At 43.5% G+C, this 15,090-nt stretch overlaps 1 protein-coding gene across 1 annotated transcript in view; it reads right to left on the bottom strand.

The window, feature by feature from the left end:
• Positions 1 to 15,090, bottom strand: part of ARMC9 (armadillo repeat containing 9) — a 1,183,007-nt gene that overhangs the window by 18,886 nt on the left and 1,149,031 nt on the right. The window contains exons 19-20 of the mRNA XM_042457396.1: positions 10,821 to 10,925; positions 7,524 to 7,642 (exon numbers count right to left, since the gene is read on the bottom strand). Coding sequence (XP_042313330.1) covers positions 7,524 to 7,642; positions 10,821 to 10,925 — 224 coding nt within the window. The remainder of the gene's footprint in view (positions 1 to 7,523; positions 7,643 to 10,820; positions 10,926 to 15,090) is intronic.

The raw sequence follows: 15,090 nt of genomic DNA, 5'->3' as shown, positions 1-15,090 counted from the left end.
ATGTTTTGAGGATTCTCACTCTTTACGGTGGCTGCTCCCAGGCCCAGAACTTCCTTCTAAGAGAGGTCAGGCTTGTCTCCTCCCTTGTGTCCTTTTGCCAACAAGCAAACACCTTTTAAAAATTCAGGTGGGCTTTCAGAAACTGAATGGTTGTTGAAAATGGAGCTATTAAGAGGGGTTTTTTCTTAATTAAATTCCTTTTAATTTAGTTGTGTTTTAATATGATAGTCTGTTTAACTGTGTTTTATTATGATAGCTTTTCTGTTTTATCTGTTTTATAAATCTTTTTGCAATTCTCCCAGTTTTGGGAGAAAGGTATGATACAAATAAAAGAAAGCAAGTAAATAAATAAAGAAGCACACAACACTTTCAACTATGACCTGGCATTTCCAAGACTCTTTCTGTTTGCCTGTGAAGTGCTGTGCTCCAACGGAGTTTGCCTCAGGCACAGAAATGACAAATGACAGCACTATACTGGAGAAAACATTTTTCATGTCTGTATTGTTTCTTCACAGCCTGTGTTTAAGAATATTTTGATCTCCTCTCTTCTATCAGTTGCTCAGAGGCCCTTATCACGTAAGCAAAAATTGAAGTTATCCCAGGGTCAACGTGAAGGCAATGCAGGGGCAATCATGGGATTTCAAGTTTGTTTATCACACAATGCCAAACGCAATCAGGAGCCATCCTAAATACAATTGGGGGTCATTCCAGAATCATTCCAGGGTTAGGTAAGTTAGGTAAAAAAGAGGATTTACCTAACCCTGGAATGATCCTGGAATGAGCCCTGATTGTGTTTAAGATGACTCCTGATTGAAACCCCATGATTGCCCCTGCATTGCCTTCACATTGACCCTGGGATAACGTCAAATTTTGCTCATGTGATAAGGGCCAGAATCTTCCAAGTGCAAATTGAGAGAATGAGAGGAGAAAAGAAGTGAACTTCAAAGCATGCTCACTTCTTAAAATTTTTGCAATGTATGGTTTAGTCTAGCTTTCTCCATTGTTCTACAAGTGGTTCCTTTCATAGAGTATTACTAGATTTTGCAAATATATCAGCAAGAAAAAAATAGCTAGAAGAGAGAAAGAGAAGTGAAAGGAGACTTTTGAATCCAAATCTACCTATAAACCATGCATGCCGTTATAAAAATGAAATGGAGTAAGTGTAGTTTTTCTCATGTCAGTGGGACAATGAATCCACCTCAGGTACTAGTTCAAACTTTAAGCCCCCAAATAGCCCCCAGACAGGTTCAGCATTTTGGGTACCCCCAATGAAGTTTGTCATAAAATGCAAGGCAGATTAATCACAACAGTGACCCAGTTTGTACCAGTCACTGCTACTGAAGCAAGGAGGGAGGCATTTAGATATTAAAACATTTTTACAAACATATTCCACATTTTAATATGAAAGATGACTCAACTTTTATGGTTTCAGAGCATCTAGAAAAAAAGACCTACCTGCCAGGAATAGCAATCAGCAACTCCTGTTTTGCAAATGTCTCTTGTTTAGGTTATGCAGGTTTAAGACTTGCTCACTGCCTGACATCCATGCTGCAGTGAAATACAAACTGTACTGGAAATGTAACGAGAAAACACCTTAAAAACTAGCAGATCAGGGCTGATCCTTCCCTAAACTTGTACCGACTGGTACAAGTTATGTTTTGGTAAGAATGCAAGGGGCTGTGTAACATTAGAAACCAATTGGCTCTAAAAAACAAAAACAGCATGTATATTGTGCTTTTGAGTGTTGAAATCATATACATATAAAAGCATTATCATGCTGTAAATTCCACAACACCCTCATGAGGACAGGACCTTTCACAGAACAGGCCGTCTCCTCCTGACTTTTAAATTGTTCCTACTTCCTCCTGATCTTTAGATTGTCTCCTAGTGTTTCTTTTGGTTAAGAATGACTTCTCTCAGATTATCTGTTTATAAATATGTGCACACCTCAGGGCACCTTTCTCCAACCTGCAGCCTGCCACATGTTGTGAACCAGAAATCATCTTTCCAGACCACTGGCAATGGTGGCTGGAGGTGATGGGAGTTCTACTCCAAAGCATCTGGAGGGCAGCAGGTTGGGGAAGGCTAATTTAGAAAGCAAAGCAAAGTGGTGAGGATTTGCATTGCTTCTCCCTGAGACCACACATCTGCCTGTGAGGATGCAAGGCTGGATGGTATTACCACCATACTCTAAATCACGTCTTTTTGCTCCTGGGAAAATGCTATTCTTAACTCTTCCCAGATACTATATCCATTGCTATTGCTATTGCCATGCATTTCTATTGATATTGCTTGTGCAAGATGGTTGGATACTGTCTGCAGTGCCACTAGTGACTAACCACACAACTCATACCCCAGACCACCAGCAATGTCCATGTCATTCTGAGTACCTTTTTTTTACAATTATTATTATAAATGAGACCAGCTTCCCTCACCTGTTTCCTTTTCCAGAAAAGAAAGAAAACAGCAAGCAAGCAGGCGCCCTGGTGGCGCAGTGGTTAAATGCCTGCACTGCAGCCACTCACTCACAAACCACAAGGTTGCGAGTTCAATACCAGCCAGGGGCTCAGGCTCGACACAGGCTTGCATCCTTCTGAGAAGGTCGCTAAAATGAGGACCCAGCTTGTTGGGGGCAATTAACTTACAGTTGTAAACTGCTTAGAGACTTCTTAGAGTGGTATGAAGTGGTATATAAATGAGACTTGCTTTTGCTATTTCTCCTTCCCGCACAGTACTCTCATTTCAACTATCTTTAGTGCTAATCTTAACTATTATTCATGTTCTTGTGAGGCTGTGTAATCCATTTCCCCATTCCTTAAGCTATCCACATCTTGTTGTGTGCCTTCAAGTACTTTCCGATAACACTATGACACGATTACAGGATTTTCTTGGCCAGATTTATTCAGAAGGGGTTTGCCATGTTCATCCCTTGAAACTGAGAGAGCATGACTTGCCCAAGGTCACCTAGAGGGTCCTGGTCTTCCAGAGTCTTAGTCCAATGCTCAAACCACTACATCACACTAGCTCCCTGTCTACAATGAAAAGTTATGATGGCTAACTGAAGTGTGGTTATCTCCTCCCACTACTGAAAAATATAGCAAGTTTGCTAGCCTTCTAATATGCAAAGTTCAATGGTCTTTTTTTTAAATTAAACAAGGCATTTTCATATTCCCAACCAAAATGTGGTTGCAGCATGTTCTGCTGCTTAGGAGAAAAATGGCTACAGCACTAAATTTGAATCTGATGCACTACAAAATGGGCACTTACAGGCCTTCATAACAAAAAAAGGCTATGCATAATACTCATCCGTGCTAAGGAGTACAGACAGATCTGCTAAAACATTTGGACTTCCTTTGTTTCTCCCAGAATTTTCTCTCTCCTATCACCTGATCCCCTTCCCCACCACCATTCCCTTCTCCTTTTGTGTCGTGTCTTTTTAGATTGTAAGCCTGCGGGCAGGGAACCATCTATTATCCCCTCTGTTGTAAACCGCTCAGATTCCCAGTGATTGGGCGGTATATAAATAAATCCTATTATTATTATTATTATTATTATTATTATTATTATTATTATTACTGTCAGCCTATCTCTACCTTTGCTGCTGTTGATGCCTAGAACTCGCCCCAGAAAACCCCTGTGGTGACTCCTGTCTCTCTTGCTCTGATGTAAAATTCTTCCTCAAAAAATCACTTGTCTGATACCTGGATGCAAGAAAACCTGGATTCAAGCATCACTTCTGCCATGGACTCATTGTGACACTGACAAGCCAGACATTACAGTGTGTCCGCGTTATACGCGGATGCGCTTTACGCGGTCTTGAGCGTATGTGCTCAAGCAGCGAGCGCGTACGGGGGTGCATCCCATTAAAATGAAAAGGCGTGTGCGCCCATGGCGCCCTGCGTGCACGAACCCCATTGTTTCCAATGGGGCTCAAGCATAGGGGGAATTCACCTTATGCGGCGGGGTCCAGAACGGATCTCCCGCGTAAGGCAAGGGCGGCCTGTGTATGCATGTGGATTCCCTTTCCTTTAAAAAATAAATAAAATCCAAAAACAGACTTGCAAAACGGTCCTTTCTGTGCAGAGCGCAATAGAAAAGGGAATAGGTGCCTTAAATTTTTATCAATCAGATAAAGATCTCTATTGATGATCGTAAAACCTCTGCTTTTCATTGTCAATGGATGATCCAAGAGTTTTTGAATGTTGACTCTTAACATTTTTACCTGTGTTGACTTTCCCCTGACTGTCCTTCCATGTCATGTAAGATTTTATCCACTTCTAAAATGCTTTTGCATTAGTCTTCTTTCCTTCTAACTTAAAAAACACCCAAATATTTAAGCACGCAATCCACACAATGTATCATTTCTGTTGTCTTTTGTTGTTGTTGTTACATTTGTCACCTTGACTGCAGTACTTTTGTGGTGAGTGGGGATATACCCATTTAAAATATTCTAAATATGGATACTGTATAGCAGTCAGAAATACATGTATACCACACTATATCCTGTTTTAAAAAACCCACAACTAGTACTAGGTAAAGTGGTGATCTGTGCCTGTCCATTAGCCATTGGCTGCCAGTCTGTGGAGAGTCTCCATAGGAAGGAAAGAAAAAGTTGTAGTTAGTGGGCACAAATATGGTGTCCATCCTGACACAATGGGGCAAAAAGCCTTCTGGTTTGTACATCATACAGTTTTAAGAAGCACTGACACAAACCATCTAAATTACGTGCTAAGAAGAGCTGTAATCTGTATCTGTGTATTTGTCTTTTTAGGGTAACATATTCTCTATTTTTTTAAAAAATGCATTGTTTATTCTGTTTTGTTAAGCCATGGGTTTGTACTTGTTGTGTGCCTTCAAACTGTTACTTATGAAGACCCTAAGGCAAAATTATCCTGATGCGTGCTTGGAAAGATTTCTTCACAAGGAGTTTGCCACTGCCTTGTCTGAGGCTGAGAGAGTGAGATCTGCCTAAGGTCACCCTGTGGGCTTCTGTAGCTGATTCGGGATTCAAACTCTGGTATCCCAGTCAACACTCAAACCACTGCAGCATGCTGGCTATAGGGACTGACAAGACATTCTGCAATACACTGGAACAACTACCTTACTCCGAGCCTGTGTCAACGCAGGGACCTTTTATGTGGCTTTCAGCTTATGCTGAAAGCCGCGCAACAGGAGAGAATAGCGTGCATGCCCATGGCACACACACGGCACTGCACATCAAAATGAGCCCCCATTATTTTCATTAGCCTTATCAGATGAGTGTGGACTGGGGGTCTTCTGCACTGGGCGATCGAATCGCGTTATTCGCAAAGTACTGTCATACCTGGGAGTCCTTCCGCATTGGCAGGATTCAATGGCCAATCGCATTCGCGCGAAGTGCATTCAGTGCAGAATGTTTTGTCACACCGGTGCTCAACATGAGGATTGGCCGATTCGTATGGCCGCCTTGCACATGCTCAGTGGTGCCCTGCATGGGTTCGACCTTAAACGCTTCCGGGGTGAAAAGGGAGGTCCCGTCATGACAGCCCGGTAAACAGCTGGAGAGCCAGCTCATGCACATTAACAATCGCGATCATCCGATAGTGCCGACTCTACACCGCTGGTTTAAATGTACATGACCTCCCTTGCACAAATAGCACAATGCCCGGTTCTACGGGTGTGTGGGGTGGTGTGTGTGTGGAGAGTGTGTGAGTATGTATTCTGGAGGGGGGGAGGAGACAGTCAGCGGCTGTCAAGAGGGCTGGATGGCCATCAAGTAAATGGGGATGCTTGATTAAGAGTTCCTCCCCCCTCCCGGCTTGGATCCAGCCTGGGCTGCATCCCAGGCAGGAACAGGCGCGGGGCCGCTAGAATCGCGGCAATCGCCGCCGTTCCAACGGCCTCCTCTTCTCCTCCCGCTTGAGAGGCAGCCTAGGCTGGCTCCCAAGCGGGAGGAGGAGGAGGAGGCTGCTGGAACCGCGATTCCCGTTGGCCCCGCGCCTCTTCCCTGCCGGGATGCAGCCAGGATGCCTCCTCAAGCCGAGGAGGAGAGGAGTCCAGCTGGGAACCACCCCCCCCCCCGCTTCCCTGGAACCGGCAAGAGGAAAGACCCACCGGAAGTAAAAATTGGAATCTGGGGGTCTTGCGATGGAATTCAGGACTGGGTAGCACACCAGACCCATTCGCCTGAGATCGAACAGAGCCCCAATCCAGGATATCGCCAATCCCTTTATCAGCGCACTGGCCAACACGCTCCAAAAAGAGGAGAGCCAGTACGCATTCAGTTGGCAGCGCGCATTCACGTGAGTGCGGATTGGGCCCATCGATGCTGGTATGATGGTATTGTGCGAAAATACGCGAATTCGAATCACCCAGTGCAGAAGACCCCCAGTTCCACACTCATCTGATAAGGGCGTGTATTTTCCTCTGGTACGGGGCTCGAGCATACACACAATTTGCCTTACGCGGAGGGGTCCGGAATGGATCCCTGTGTAAGGCAAGGGTGCACTGTATTTAGTCACAGCTCTGAATCTAGAGATTTCAACAGAGGTGAAATCTCACCTAGAAGTGCACTCTAGAAGGATTTTTGCCAAACTGCTTTGCTCAACTCCAGGTTCCAAAGGGTTCTAGACAAGTGCAGGACAAACCCATTAAGTGTGAGGACCTGAGCAGATGGGACAGGAAAGCACAGGCTGAACTCATGCTATTCTGGTCAGTCCCTGGGCTGGTGTGGGGACAGACAGGTGTTTACAAGCCCATCCCCATGATGGCCCGGGGACCCACAACTGATGCAAGCTTGTCACTCTTACTGAGAACTCCTTGTCACTGCATCTGATGCAGAAACAGGGCACAGGCTGCACCCATGTGACCAGGCACCCCATTTCCATGTCAGATGTGGTGATGAGGTGCTTCCCAGCAGAAGCAACTGAGTAGAAAGTTAAGGGGTGTGCAGGGGCTGCCCAAACAGCTGGGCTTTGCTACAGAGTTTCCAGCAAACTCCATGACAAACCCGGGATCATTTTGACCTGAGTTAAGGGCCATTTACCCTGGGATCCACTGGATCTGTGTCCAGTCTGCCAAAATCCAGCCTGATCCTGGCCTCGGGGTTTTGACCTGCATCATCCAAATAGAATGATGTGAGGCCAGAGGAAATACAGACTTTTTGGACCAAGAGTCACAGAGATCACAAAAAAACTAGTTTTTTAAAAAAGACGGAAAGAGGAAAGCTGATTGTCTTTACTGAATTCAAGACTCAGTGCTATCACATTCTGCTAGAGTCAAAACAGACACACAGCCCTGAACGCCGACTTCCTAGCTCAGTTTTGCCTTAATATTCCAGGCATCCATAACTGCAAATCAGAACTGTTTGAGGTTTTTTAAAATAAATAAATAAATAAAAATAAAACAAAGGCAATGTCCTGTCTAATTTGGATTATTTTATTTCATCAACATCTTTCTACGAACCTGAGTTACAAGACTTTGAATAGACTTGGTGGATAAAAGAAACAGATTCTTCAGCTTTCCCTTTGGCTGCTCAGACTTACGTTGGGTAGGTCACTCCTCTGTGATAGGCAGGCGTCATGGGTCTCTGGAAAGGCTCATCAACACTCTGCTGGAGGCTGGGAACTGGCTTCTTCTTTACTTTAGGTGTATTGGTCATTATCTGAGATAAGAAGGTGAAAGATGCAGTTGGAGAAATCAGAAGTAATACAAATTTACTCTGGATGGTGAAAAATGTGTATAAGAAATAAAACAACTTGTTTGAGATATGGTGCTGGAAAAGAGTGTTGAGAATATCATGGACAGCCAGAAAGACAAATAAATGGATCCTTGAACAGCTCAGGCTTGAAATCTCCTTGGAGGCCAAGATGATCAAATTGAGGATGTTGTACTTTGGCCACACCATGCCAGAAGACGACATGCCAGATGGTAGGACTGAATCAAGGAGGTCATGGGCATGATTTTACAGGACCTGAACAGAGGAGTGGAGATCAGGGGGTCTTGGAGATGTCTCATCCACAGGGCCGCCATGAGTTTGTGCCAACTCAAGGGCAGTTAACAATAACAATACAAGTTTAAGGGGAAATGGGAAATACAGTGCATTCATTGTAGTAGTTTATCAAAAGTCAGGTGAAGTGGAGAGGAAGAAGAGGTGGATCAATTATTTTCCAATGTGAAGTCAAAGGCTTCTGAAGATGCCAGCCACAGATGCTGGCGAAATGTCAGGAAGAAAATCTTCTAGAACATGGCCACATAGCCTGAAAAACCCACAAAAAACAATTATTTTCCCTCTGAAATAATCTAGCAGCATGCATGTGTTGCTTCAGCAGGAATGCAAAGAAAATTGTTGAAAGGATGTGTGACACAGTAAAGCTTGTGCTTTGCTTTTTAAAAATAGTGATGAAATAACTACAATTAGAAGGTGAAGACAGAGGGAAAAATAGTACTAGTAAGGTAAATAGAGGTGCCATATTTGAAAGCAAACAGTTACACAAAAATAATAAGCAGCTATAATTTCTCACCCACCACCTTACTTCTTATCTTGCTAAGGAAATTGAGTAATAGCAATAGCAAGTACATTTCTGTACCGCTTATCAATGCATTTAAGCACCCCCTAAGCAGTTAACAACATGTAAGCTAAATGACCCCAACAAGCTGGGAACTCATTTTAGCAACCTCCTCGGAAGGATGCAAGGCTGAGTCAGCCCTGAGTCCCTGGCTGGGATTGAACTCATAACGTTGTGGTTTGTGAGTGAGTGGCTGCAGAAACTGACCATGGCAAAACTGATCGCATCTAAGTGTCTCTGAGAGGTGATTTACTAGCTCCTGCTGGCTGGTTTGCTACTGCATCAGCTTGCAACTACTGTACACTTGAGTTGTGCTCTCACAAGATGTGATTACTTTCATTTAGTCTGGATGGCTTGACCAATGTGGTTGGTCAGATTTGTGTGTTGCGTGTGCATTGTGTACCTTCATTTCTGACTTGTGGTGACCCTGAGCAGATCCTATCATAGGATTTTCTTGGCAAAATTTGTTCAGAAGAGGTTTGCATTTGCAGATTTGTATGGATTCTTGCATTCGCAGGAGGCTAGATTAGATGATCCTTAGGGTCTCTTGTAACTCTGAAATTCTGTAACTACAAAAACCAACTACTTCTAGAGCAACCTCTGCCCTCACAGTTTACAACAGGCAAAGTAACTAGACACTACCAAAACGCAAATACCATAAAAGAGTAAAATAAAACTTTCATTAAACAACTCAAGAGACAGCTGAAATAACAAATTTGCAGAAGACTGTAGGTCTATAGTCCTTCCAATCCTTCCAATTTATGGCAACCCTAAGGCGACCCTGTCATGGTGTTTTTTGGCAAGATTTGTTCAGAGGGGGTTGGCCATTGACTTCCCCTGAGGCTGAGAGCATGTGACTTGCCCAAAGTCACCCAGTACTCAGAAGTAAATTGCCTCTAAACCATGTTGCTCCATTTAGCTACCATCTCACAAACAGCGAAAATACTGGTAAGAAAAAAACCAAAGTTGGCATAAAATACAGAGAATTACCTAAAACAACTATTGATTTCAGCTGTAAAACCTGCAGTTGAAACTGGCTGCAGTGGCATCTTAGTGTTAGTAACAGCGGCAACAGCATTAAAGAAAAGATTCCTAGTAATGACAATAAGAAGTATATTTCTATATCGCTGAGTGCACTTAAGCACTCCCTAAGTGGTTTACAACATGTAAGCTAGTATTTTTGCATGTAGCATAGAGAAGTAGTGAAAGTCTAAGGTGACATCACAAGGGCTGCAAACTTCAGGCTCTAGTGTGAAGAAAGAGAAGAAGGAGAACTAAAGAGGACAACTCTCAACAAGTCAGAAAAATCACTGCTGAATGGAAAGGAATGAAACCTTTGGTCATTTCCCCAGCCTGTGTCACCATGTCAGCATTGTCCAGAATGCAGGCCATGCCCTTCTACAATAACTTGTTTGTTTTGCACCAGTTTTAATGTAGCCTTATTCTCATGGGCCGGGGCATTCATCCTCTCTTTCCAATTCTCATGACCCCTATTGCCAGTTCAACCAGACTGATATTTAGGAGCCCTGGTGGTTGGCCATCTGTTGGGAATGCTTTGATTAAGATTTCCTGCATGGCAGGGGGTTGGACTGGATGGCCCTTGTGGTCTCTTCCAACTCTATGATTCTATGGTGCAGTTAGAAGCCGTGGTGGTGCAGTAGTTAAATGCCTGTACTACAGCCATTCACTCACAAACCATAAGGTTGCAAGTTCAATACCAGCAAAAGGGCTCAAGCTTGACTCAGGCTTGCATCCTTCCGTGGAGGTTGCTAATATGAGCACCCGGATTGTTTGGGGCAATTAGCTTACACATTGTAAACTGCTTAGGGAGTGCTTAAGTGCACTGATACGCGGTACAGAAATGTACTTGCTATTGCTTGCTATTCATGATACATGGTACTGGCCTTGCCACTGCTGGACTTTCTTTGAAACTGCTCTATAGGTATCAGATGAAGTCCCAAGACATTCTTCTCCAAAGACAACTAACATTAGCCTATGCTGATTATTTGCTCTGGGCTATGATGTAGACATCAAAAATAGTATTTTTATCACAATTCCCAGAATCCCCCTATCAGTAGTAGTGCTTAAGGGTTTTTTCAAAAGTTGTTGTTTTCAAAAGTATCTTTTCCAAGTTCTAGAGTGTTGTTCCTGAGGTTTTGTTCTGGTCCATATGGCTTTGGGGGGTGAAAACTCCCAGCCTGGCCCTGCTCAGTGTATAACATCAAACAATGAAACCCAAAACACCTTTGTTGCTGCCACAGAGCTGGTACTTACTCCCAAGTATTCTGTGGTCAAAAGTTTCTCCCCTGTCAGCTCCCCTGGCTGAGGCTGCAACATTTCATCTTTATCCAGATCAGCTTCCATGCTGTTATGTTCCTCCTGTCATGAGAGAACAGAGAAAAGGGTCAGCATCCCAATTTCAACAATTATCTGGTCAAGGGAGTAATACACACAATGGGAGGCAATTCAAACATATGGTTCTCAGTTCCTTTTGATATCTTCACTTAGGAAAGATGATTTAACAATCTGAGACACAGAATTTCATCTCCTGCCATTCTTTGATTGAGCATACCTGTCACTCAAGGTGTAATTTTAATACCTGAACTATTAGTAGATTTAAATTTGTTGTTATTGTGTGCCTCTAAATCATTTTTTACTTATGGTGACCCTAGGGCAAACCTAACATAGGGGTTTCTTGGCAAGTATCTTCAGAGAGGGTTGGCCATTGCCATTCTCTGGGGCTGAGAGACTGAGACTTGCCCAAGGTTGTTGCCCAGTGGGTTAGAATCATAAGAGCTGGAAGAGACCGTGTGTGTTCCACTGTTGAACAGCCCTGACTGTCAGGAAGTTCTTCCAAATGTTGAGATGGAATCTCTTTTGTTGTAGCTTGCATCCATTGTTCCAGGTCCTAGTCTCTGGAGCAGCAGAAAACAAGCTTGCTCCCTCCTCAATATGACATCCCTTCAAGTATTTAAACAGGACTATCATATCACCTCTTAACCTTCTTTTCTCCAGGCTAAACATACCCAGCTCCCTAAGTCATTCCTCATAGGGCTTTATGGCTTCCAGACCCTTCACCATTTTGGTCGCTCTCCTTTAGACACGCTCCAGTTTCTCAATGTCCTTTTTGAATTGTGGCGCCCAGAACTGGACACAGTATTCCAGGTGGGGCCTGACCAGAGCAGAATACAGTGGCACAATTACTTCTCTTGATCTAGACACTATACTTTTATTGATGCAGCCTAAAATTGCATTGGCCTTTTTAGCTGCTGCGTCGCACTGTTGACTCATGTTCAACTTGTGGTCTACTTGGACTCTCAGATCCATTTCACACATAGTTTCATTCAGCCAGGTGTCACCCATCCTATATCTAAGCATTTCATTTTTCCGCCCTAAGTGCAGTACCTAACATTTCTCAGTGTTGAATTTCATTTTGTTAGCTTTGGCCCAGCTTTCTAGTCTCAGACCCTGATCTCCAGAAGGTAGCCCAACACTCAAACCACACACGAGACTTGCTCTCGTAGCTCTAAATACTTGAACTGAATTAGATCTCACTAGTAGATTTAACACCTGAAACATTTCCTTTGACAAAGATGAAACAATGTGTTGGAAAACTTTATTAAATATAGGTTGCACCTCATTGGATCTGCCTGTTGCATTTTTTCTTTCTTTCATAATGGAATGAATCCTCTTTCTATTTCACTTGATATGGTGTGTAATTTTTTAAAAATTGACAATTCTGATTATAATGGGAAAATACTAAATACTCTGGGTTAGGCTCTAAGACTCAGCACAAGTGGTTTGCATGATATCTATTACACTTAAAATGTAGGTTGTGGGGAGGATGTGTGATGGGGGAGAAACAGGTAGAGAAAGTGTTCTTAAGAAAAGAACTCTCCACACTCATTTGGCAAGAATTTGGCAGTGGCCCAGTGCTCTGTGGCCACCTTGAGTTCCCTTAAACAACCTTAGAAGAATGTGGCCTTCCAAACAGCCACATCACAAGGAAACACATTAATCAGACATCCACACATATGACTGGAATCTTGGTCAAGGAACACTTCATGCCACATTCACATTTATATTCTGATCTCATTTCAGATAATAGTTGCATTTTCTCACTGTAATGTCACTTGCAAAATGCTAAGGACTGGTTCTAACTAGGGCTGTGATGCATTTTGAAAAAATATATTAACTGCCTAAAATCTTATTTGAATCATCAGTTCAGTTCAGTTCAGTGCTCAATTTAATAGGCCATAATGACCATTGTCTTAGGAGGCATTCTCCTCCTGTTTATAAGAAGAAGGGGGGAAGGGGGGGGGAAGGAGAATGATCCTTCTTTTAAAATGATCTGTGCCATCTGTCATCTTAATAAGTCCTTGAATAGTCAGACAGAAATATTGCTTAAGTGGGTGACACCACCCCAAAAGCCCCTTCCTTTGTTGTTATACACAGCATACTTCCAAAGGAGGATTACCAAAAGTGAACCCTCTATGTAAGACCGGAAGAGCAAGTTGGTTTGTGTGTATGTATGCATGCATAAACGCTTGCTAAATAAATAAATACTCCATCTTTTTCTCAGGGATGGGATACATAATGCCTTTCCCGTTCAATCGCTGCTTTTTAAAATTTGTCATTCTGATCGGCCAATTAAATATTCCAACATTTCCAGTTCTGGCCCTTTAACTTGTGGATATTATCTAAGCAATTTTGTTTTATGGACTGTACCTCACTATGCCATGTCCTGTTCAACAAAGTGAGCAAAGCCACACTAAAGACAGATGTACAGATCCTGTCCCATCAATAATTAACCAAGATGAGAGATGATCTTTCAGGAATGGACCTGAGATTCCACCTCAACATTAGAAAGAACTTCCTGACAGTCAGGGCTGTTTGACAGTGGAACAAACTCCCTCGGAGTGTAGTGGAGTCTCCTTCTTTGGAGGTCTTTAAACAGAAGCTGGATGACCATCTGTCAGGGATGCTTTGATTTAAACTTCCTGCATGGCAGGGGATTGGACTGGATGGCCCTTGCGGTCTCTTCCAACTCTATGATCCTAGGAAGTGTGCATAAAAACACTGTCTAGTGAAGTGTGCAAACAAGAATCAAGGAACATGAGAGACACTGCAGACTGGGCCAGCCAGAAAAATCAGCAGTAGAAGAACATGCCACAAACCATCCTGGGCATAAAATACTGTTTGAAAACACTGAAATTCTGGACCACTGGACCATGCACAGAGAAGCCATTGAGATCCACAAACATCTGGATAATTTCTACCGGAAAGAAGAAACCTTTAAAATGAACAAAATTTGGCTACCAGTCCTGAGGAATAGCAAAATAAGGACTCAGCAAATGCAAATGGGAAACCATTGAGAGTCAAGGGCTTTCTCTGCAGATAATGATAACCAATTAGCAGACACTAATCCTCTTTTGCATTAGCCTCCCAGGCTGAGGTCAGCCATCAGCACAGAACAAGACACATGCAAATCACTCTTGCATTCCCAGGCTCACACAGTATATATACACCCACATTTCTCCAAGCAAAGCATTCTCTGAAGATGCCAGCCACAGATGCTGGCGAAATGTCAGGAAGAAAATTTTCTAGAACATGGCCACAGAGCCCAAAAAACCCACAAAAAACCACCGTCTAGTGACTTCTACTATCTAGAACAGATGTCTCCTATCGCCTTCTTGGCTGGCTTTAATGTTTCCTCCTACTATCCCAATTTGAATCCAGAATTCTCTGATCCTGGTCTGGCCATCTGATCATTCTAAGACAGTGGTTCTCAAGTTTTTTGCTCTTTGGATCCCTTTTACAGCTACTGTCCTGGACTGCAGCCAGCACACACAGACACACGCCAATAAGGAATGCAATTAACTATGGAGCTGGAAGTAGTCCCCAAACCTTGCAGGGGGAAAGAGAGAAAGCAAACCAAAAGCCAAGCCAAAGTCAGGATAACAGAGATCACAATAGTCAGTCCAGTCCAGGGTCAGGTTAGCCAGAAGGTAGCAATAGTCCAGTCCGATCCAAAGTCAAGAGTCAAGGCAACAAGGAGTCAACATACAGGGAGCCAGTGCAGGCAGCAGTCACACCAAAGGATCATGCAATAAACTCTAGCACCGAGTTGATATCTCTCTGCTCATTAAGTAAGAGAAACTCTTCCCCGTGCTACCTGAGGCTGATTTGCTAATTGCTTCTCAGCAATTCTCCAGGATCTGCACCTGCCAGCACTTTCAGCCCTGCGTTGTCTATAGGAGGGAACCTTCAAGCCTGGTTCCTCCCCAGAGTCACCACTAGGCTGCTGTACCACCAGAGGAATCCCACCAGCACTAGGACCTGGCTGAGCCTCCTCCTCTGGGGCTGGGAGATCAGGGCTGGATTCTGACAGAGCAGGATTACCACCTGGTGTAGCCTCAATTACCTCTTGCTCTGGAGGAACCTCATCCTCCGAGACCTGCTCTTGGCTGGCCATGACAGCTACATGTGGATGTCACTCCCCTCTGGTTTGATATAGTAAATGAATAAAAATATTTTGTTTGTT

Source organism: Sceloporus undulatus, chromosome 3 (assembly GCF_019175285.1).
Source record: "Sceloporus undulatus isolate JIND9_A2432 ecotype Alabama chromosome 3, SceUnd_v1.1, whole genome shotgun sequence".
NCBI lineage: Eukaryota > Metazoa > Chordata > Lepidosauria > Squamata > Phrynosomatidae > Sceloporus > Sceloporus undulatus.
The sequence above is the reverse complement of the archived record's forward strand: the minus strand, read 5'-3'. Positions and strand labels throughout refer to the sequence as shown.